The sequence below is a fragment of the Eretmochelys imbricata genome, chromosome 24 (genome assembly GCF_965152235.1).
Source record: "Eretmochelys imbricata isolate rEreImb1 chromosome 24, rEreImb1.hap1, whole genome shotgun sequence".
Classification (NCBI taxonomy): Eukaryota; Metazoa; Chordata; order Testudines; family Cheloniidae; genus Eretmochelys; species Eretmochelys imbricata.
The window spans coordinates 1146316-1153439 of NC_135595.1; the positions used below are offsets into that span (position 1 = coordinate 1146316).

At 65.7% G+C, this 7124-nt stretch overlaps 1 protein-coding gene across 1 annotated transcript; it reads right to left on the reverse strand.

The window, feature by feature from the left end:
• Nucleotides 1-1224: 1224 nt before the first annotated feature.
• On the reverse strand, nt 1225-6912 carry CHRNB2 (cholinergic receptor nicotinic beta 2 subunit). The gene is made up of 6 exons (XM_077841009.1): nt 6781-6912; nt 6174-6218; nt 5631-5740; nt 4429-5266; nt 4276-4383; nt 1225-1395 (listed from the first exon to the last, which is right to left on the reverse strand). The coding sequence occupies exons 1-6, from the start codon at nt 6808-6810 to the stop codon at nt 1225-1227; spliced, it is 1302 nt and encodes a 433-aa protein (XP_077697135.1). The 5' UTR covers nt 6811-6912.
• Nucleotides 6913-7124: the final 212 nt, after the last annotated feature.

Consider the following 7124-nt stretch of genomic DNA (forward strand, 5'->3'; position numbering starts at 1 on the left):
CCGACATCTTCCACCGCCACTGGTCGTGATCTGCAGCGGCACGAGACCTCTCCCGGCCAGGGCCAGGGGCACTGCATTCTGGCTCGGCTTGAACAGCATGTAAATCGCAACGAGAAAGGGATGCTGCTGCTCCTCTTGGCGATCCCTGGGCCCAGCAACCCGCTGAGCTCTCGCTCCAGCCTGACCCATGGTTCTGCCCCCGACTGAGTGTTTCAGCTGGAACAAGCGGGGGGGCCTGCTCAGCCCAGGGCGGCCTGTCCTTGCAGGGCTCGCTCCTGCGTCCACACTGTCCCAGGTCTTTGCCTTTAAGGGGGTCAGATCTCCCCTTCCCCCGCTGCATTAAAGTTCCCAGCACACCTGGAGAACTGCAGCCCTTCCTTGTGCCCTGCCGGCCCTGCCGCTCCCCTGCTCTGGAGACGGGCTTAGAAATAAAGGGGGGTCAAATTAAACCAGGTTTTAAACAAATCTCCGCCCCTCCCCCCCGCCCGGAGTCCGTGTGATTATTTACTGGACTGCGGTGACACTGGAAACAGCAACTGATGTCTGAGGCCGCCCATGGTAGTGCACCCCCCACCCCACCCCTGAGCTTCCAGGGATACAGTTCACTGCAGCCTGGGGCCCGTTCACCCCCAGATGGTGCCTGGGCCCTGCCGTGCTGAGCTGGAGCGCCCCCCGCCGGCCCTGCCCCTGCTGCGTGCGACTGGATGGCACCGAGCCACCCTGGCAGCGGGCTTCACAGCAGAGATCAACCACCCCACTCCACTCATGCCTCGTTACTGTGGGGATCGTTTGGCCTCACTAACCTCTAGGGGGAGGGGAGCCCTCCTTGACCCCCCAGTGCAGTTGCTGGAGCAGTCCCATGCCTCCCAGGAAGGGCTGGGGTACCTCGAGCTGCGCCCTGCCTGGGTCTGGGTTGAGAGCTGCGCCCGGTTCATGGCCGGTCTCCTCCATCAGCTCCTGGGGCTTTGCTCTCAATGGGGCAGACGTGGAGCCGCCCCAGCAGCGGGAGCCAGGATGCCCTTGGGTGGAGGCAGCACTGAAAACAGCAGCAAGGCCCTGAGACCCCCATCCCGAGACTGCCCCGGGCCCAGCCCCAGGGAACCCCCCAGGGGGGCGTGCTCCAGCCACGTGCTCCAGGCCGCTGTCTTTGCCATGTGGCTGCGAAGGTTCCCGGGGGTGATGGCTCCGCACACACGGGACAGGGCTGCCTGCCTTCCCCCAGCCCTATTTGGAGCTGGGCGGGCCGTGGTTGAGCTGCAGCAGGGAGTTGGTGGCGTAGTTCTGGAAGAGCGGCTGGAGGAACATGCCGATGGTCCCGAAGACGCAGACGAAGACAAAGATCCACAGGAAGAGGCGGTCGATCACCATGGCTACGTACTTCCAGTCCTCGCTCACCTGGAAGGAGAGGGCGCGTTCAGAATCCGGGGCATGGCCATCCCGCCCCACACACTGAACCTAGGCGGGGCAAGGAAATGGGGCTGTGGCCAAGCTGTGTGTGGCTGAGGAGCTTCAGTCCCAGCAAAGGCAGAGACTCCAGGACAGGGCGATTACAGGGCGCCAGTCCAGCCTCCACCATCGCTCCTGCCAAACCTCCTTCCCCCTCAACCCACCTGGGCCCACGAGCCCAGCACCAGGGCCAGGCCTGCTGCCCCCCGGCTGGCTTGTCACCTCTGCTTCCAAGCCAGCTGGTGCAGTGATGGCCTCAGACTCTGCCCGGCAGGCCTAGGGCCACAGATGGGTTCTCAACCCAGAGACCTTGAGATTCCGCTTTCGGCAGGGAGCGGTGGGCAGGAGAGTGGGGAATGGCCCCCAGAGCTCTGTGCTCTGCCTGCTGTGTCTGCCTGCCCCGGGCTTCGTGCAGCCATCGCCCACTCCTCTCTCAGGAAGCTCGCACAGCAGCCCGTGGATCCAGGGCCTTTCTGGTGCCCCCATCATCGTGGTCTCTAGGCACCTCTCCATCTGGTGGGGGTTCGGGGCTGCCCCACAGGCGGATCTGAAAGTGGCTCCCTCCTGCTCCGTGCAGGCTGCATCAGCTGTTGTCTCGCCCCTGCCCGTACAGCAGCATTGAGGCCTGGCAGACACACCGGTTCGGTGCCGCTTTCCCCCCTTGCTATGGGTCTGGGAGGGAGCAATTTCATGCCTGAATCGTGCTCTCATTTCTGTCCCTGGCCTCTCAGGGAGCCTGGCTGAGACGCGACAGGTGGGGCCTTAGCACAGCTCAGGAGAGGGACAGGCAGGGAGCGAATGAATCCTGCTGCAGAGAGATCGCGGCCAGACCCGAAAATCAGCCTGTCCTGGAGGCAGGCACAAGAGGAGGCTGGTAAGCAGCCTTCACCTTCGCTCCCCCCAGGCCCTGGGACCAGCAGCTTCCTCCCGAGGGCTGAATTCGGTGCTAACGGCGAACCAGGCCTAGGCAGGGGGAGTGCAGCTAAGTGGCAGGAGCAGGTGGCCTCAGCTCTAGGCCTGGCTCTGGCACTGTGTAGCTCTGGGCAGTGACACCTCTGCCCTGGACCTGCCACGTAACTTCTGGGAAGTGACTTCCCCTGGCGAGGCCTCTTGGTTCCCCTCTGTAAAGTCGGGATCGTTCCAGGGCCGTGGAACTCAACCTCTGGGCTACACTGGCACCCCGACCCCACCGCTCTGCCAACGCCCCACGCTCCCCACCTGCAGCGCACACGCCCCGGGCTACCCTCGTACACGCGTCTCCCCCGAGGTGCCTCCATCCCACCTCCCATTGCAAAGCCGCAGGTGCCTAGAGCTCCCCTGCCAGGCCAGGCCCACCCGCGTCTCCCCCAAATCCCAGAATCTCAGACTAGGCACCGTGCTGTGACACGGGCCGGTGCTCCTCTGAGCTGGGCCTAGAGCAGCGGCTGCCTCCCTCCCCGGATCTGTCCCGCCCTCCCACGCACCCCTCATCCAAAACCTGCAGCCTCCTGGTGCTGCCCAAGTCCTGACCCGGGCTGGGCTGCTCTCAAATGAGACTGTTCTGGTTACTATAGCAACTCCTAAACCGGGGCCGGGCCTGACCCCCTCCAGCTGCGTGCGGGAGTGACTCACTGGGGCAGGTGCTGATGGTCCGGCAAGGCCCAGGAAGAAGGGAGGGGGGCCGGGGGCTGGGGGCCTGGGCCTGCTGGAATCCAGCCGCAGGGTTACCCTGGCACTTTGCACATTTGCATTTCAGAAACCCCCCACCCTCTGTGTGTTGGCAGAAATCCCCCACCAGCTGGCTCCAGCTCCCCCCCTGCAAAGGAGAGACAGCCAGTTTCCCTGCCCCCTCCCCTGCCTGCATCTCCCATGAATATTTCATGGGCCTTCGACACAGGGACCCAGCGGAGCAGAAGGAGGATATTGATTTTGGACCTTGCCATTTGCTTTGAGAGCTCAGGGCTGGCTCCTTCCCGCCAGCCCTGCAGGCCGGGCTTGGAGGAGAGCGAAGCTCTGCCTGCTGCCCCATTGGCACTAAAGCTGTGCCCTGCGCAGGTCGCCTCCCTCCAGGCCTCCAAACACAGCACAGCAGGGTGACGGGGCGTGGGCGCACCTCGCTGCTTATCCCTGCAGGGCTCGTGGGAATTTGGCAGTGCTCCTGTGCAAACATTTAGGTGAATTATGGTTGACACAGAGGGGTGGAAGTTGGGGGGTCTCCCCTGCAGTTACTCAGGAGCTGGGCCTGAGGGGGCTGTACCCCAGGGCACAGGGTCCACCCCACGGTCGCGGGAGTCGAAGGAGGCTGTTGTACTGCCTGGGGTACCGTGATGCGCAGGGGGTGCAGCGCTTTCACCACCTCCCTGGGGGACCCTGACTGACTCCAGGGATGAACTTTGCCCATCACAGTTGGGGAGAGGTCGGTGCAGAGACCTGCTCTGAGCAGGCGGGTTTGCCACCCTGTCTCTGCCCGAGGCTTGGCAGCAAAGGGGGCAGGGGGAGCCCAGCTCATCTGGGGCAGGACTGCTCCGTGCCCAGGCCTGAGCCCACCCTGCATGGCCACGCGCGTACCCAGGTATCACTTCACGGCGCAGAGGCCCTGACCAGCAGCTCCAGAGCAGCGGGGCCAGCAAAAGAAAGCGACGTGCACAGGGTTGGGACGGGCAGTGCTTTTGTACATATATACACACCGGCTGGCACACAATCCCTTCTGTGTGTGCAGCCACCCGCACCCACGCAGCCTTCCACGGGGGCTTGTGCACCTGTACAGCCTCGTACACAGACGTGTCCATCCCCCCTTCCCCACACACGCCCCCCCTTCCCTCTCTGCCTCCGCCAGCTCCCCCGACTCACGCTCTGGTCCTCGTCCTCGCTCCTCATGTGGTCTGCGATGAAGCGCACCCCATCCACCGCCTCCTCCACCCCGCAGCAGCACCTCTGGCTGGGCGCCGGGGCCTGCCCCTGCCGCTCCCGGTAGCCATTGGCGCTGTCAGCCGCCTCGGTGACCTGCCGGCCGGCCCCCACGCCGAGCTTCTTGATGGTGGCCTGGTTGGCGAAGCAGGTGCAGGAGTGGGTGCTCTCCCGCAGGCAGCAGCTGCTGCTGGCCCGCTCCTGGTTCTGCCGGCGCAGCCGCTGGCGGGCACAGTTCTGGCGCGGCTGCTTCATGAAGAGGACGGTGGGCAGCTTGTCCAGGAAGACCACCTTGACCCAGGGCGGCATGGTGTGCGTGGTGGGCGAGCGGTGGTGCACATTGAGCACGCACACGCTGGTGACGATGGAGAAGGTCACCAGCACCATGGTGAACATCAGGTACTTGCCCACCAGCGGCACGTCCAGCGAGGTGGGTGGCACGATCTTGGAGATGAGCAGCAGGAAGACGGTGAGGGCCAGCAGCACGGAGATGCAGAGCGTCATCTTCTCGCCGCAGTCGGAGGGCAGGTAGAAGACCAGGATGGCCAGCGAGGTGATGAGGATGCAGGGGATGATGAGGTTGATGGTGTAGAAGAGCGGTTTGCGGCGGATGATGAAGTCGTAGGTGATGTCCACGTAGGTGGAGTCGTCGGGGTTCTCGTTCCGCCGCCCCGGCAGAGCGATGATGTCCCACTCGCCGCTAGGCGTGAAGTCGTCCAGGCTGGCCACGTCGCTCTTCAACACCAGGTCGATCTCCGTCCGGTCGTAGGTCCACGAGCGGAACTTCATGGTGCAGTTCTGCTGGTCGAAGGGGAAGTGCTTGACCTCGATTTTGCAGGCGCTCTTGTAGATGGCCGGGGGCAGCCAGAAGATGCTGCCATCGTAGGAGACCACCGCGTTGGAGTAGAAGGAGACCTCGTACATCCCATCGGCACTGGGGAGCAGGAGAAGGGCCGTGAGGCAGCAGGGATGTCACGCCCCACCAGGACTGTCCTGCCCAGTGGAGCCGGGCTCCGTCTCCCCAGGCAACAGCCACCGGGACCTGGGGGTAGAGGTGGGAAACACCCAACTGGGTTCCCAGCTCCTGGGGGGCAGTTACAGCTCCTCTGGGGGCCTGGGGGGAGCTGCTGAGATCTGGGACGGCTGGAAGCGGGGGAACAAGATGCTGCCTCTTCCCACAGGGGACCCGTGTCTCACCCCTGAGGCTCCCCCACAAACCGGGCCAAGTCCACCCTGGGCAGAACCCTCAGCCGAAGTGAGTGGAGATAGAGTCTGGAGCCGCTGGGGGTGGGACCTACTTGTTGTAGAGGACGACATCCGGCAGCCAGATGTGCTTGGAGGGCAGGCGCACCTTCCGCATGTTGTCGAAGTCCCCTGGCTTCCAGGTGAGGCGGTAATCCTCCCACTCCTGCGGAGAGCACGGCACAGCCTCAGCACGGGCCTCGCCCCGCCCCGGCCCCCCAACTGCCCGGCCTCGCCCCGCCCCGGCCCCCCAACTGCCCGGCCCTGTCCCTGCTGCCCAACTTCCCGGCCCTGCCCCTGCCGCCCAACTGGCCCAGGTTCTGCAGCCCCAGCTCTGGGCCAACGGGAGGGACCCCAGGCTGGGGCTCCCTCCGCCCTAGTGCCTGCACCCCACCCCCCAGGGGCCAGGGCGCTGGCTGGGGAGAGCCCTGCTTGGCGTAGGGTCGGGACCCTCCCCCGCTTCGTTCCTGGAGCAGGCAGGAGGCTGGGGGGAGGGCATAGGGGGGATGCAGCGTGGTGGGGGCAGAGTGAGCTGTCCAGGGGGAAGGGGTGACCCCCACCCTGCCCGGCTCTGCTGGGCCCCACGCCAGGCGTCTCACCTGCGTCAGCCACACGTTGGTCGTCATGATCTGCTCCCGCTCGTGCTGCAAACAGAACCACGGCGCCGTTAGCAGGGTCGGGAGCAGCAGGGAGCCAGGCCCAGGCCTCAGCATGGCGTGGGCGCAGGGGGCAGGGCTGGGGCTGGCCGCTATGGGTAGGGGCAGCCAGGAGAGAGAGCTCGGAGAGGTCAAACCGCATCCCCCCCAGCGCGGGCAGCTCAGCCACAGCCCCCGCTGCAGCGGGCTGGGCGGGGAGCGCCGGGAGGGGATTGGGACGAGGGGTGCTGCAGCCGCAGCGCTGGGCCGGACGTAGGGGAGCGTGTCCGTCCCGTCCCGTCCCGTCCCCCCCGCGGGCACATGCAGGAGCGTGCACAGCAAGCCAGCGTCTCCCTGCGCACGGGGGTGTCCCCGGGTGGTGGGTCTGCACACGCAGGTGCCTGGACGGGGGTGTTTGCGGCCTGTGACCGGCGTGAGAGACGGACGCTCAGCACAGCCCAGGAAGCCCCTTGTGCCCAGCCCCCTCCCCCCCCATGCCAAGTGTCTCCACCCCTCCACCGCCCGGTCTCTGCCCAGGGCCCGCACTGTGCTGCAGACCCAGCAAACTCACCACGCTGATGAGCTGGGCCAGCGACACCATGAGCTGCACCGTCACCAGCTCCGAGCCGTTGGTGGCCGGGCGGATCAGCTTGTTGTAGCGGGACGGGTCCAGGAGGTGCTCAACCAGCCGCTCCTCTGTGTCGGTGCCCAGGCTTCCTGAGGGCCAGGGGGGATAAAGGGGTGAGACCCCGAGTACCCAGCCTCCTTGTCCCCACACAGCACCCCTTCCAGCCTGGCCTGGCGCGCAGCCCCCCACTGGCCGGGTCCTGGCAATGGGAGCTGAGCCGCTGGTCTGTCCCCAAATATTCCTCCCTCCCCAGGTCCCAGCTGCGGCCCGGGGGGGTGGGGATCCCA

Excerpts from the sequence above, each read along its gene's own strand:
- CHRNB2 (XM_077841009.1), bottom strand. The coding sequence starts at position 6,810 with ATGGTGTCGCTGGCCCAGCTCATCAGCGTG. Across the intron at positions 5,267-5,630 it reads GATGTCGTCCTCTACAACAA|TGCCGATGGGATGTACGAGG; the intron begins GTAGGTCCCACC and ends CCTGCTCCCCAG. Across the intron at positions 1,396-4,275 it reads GCGAGGACGAGGACCAGAGC|GTGAGCGAGGACTGGAAGTA; the intron begins GTGAGTCGGGGG and ends CTCTCCTTCCAG.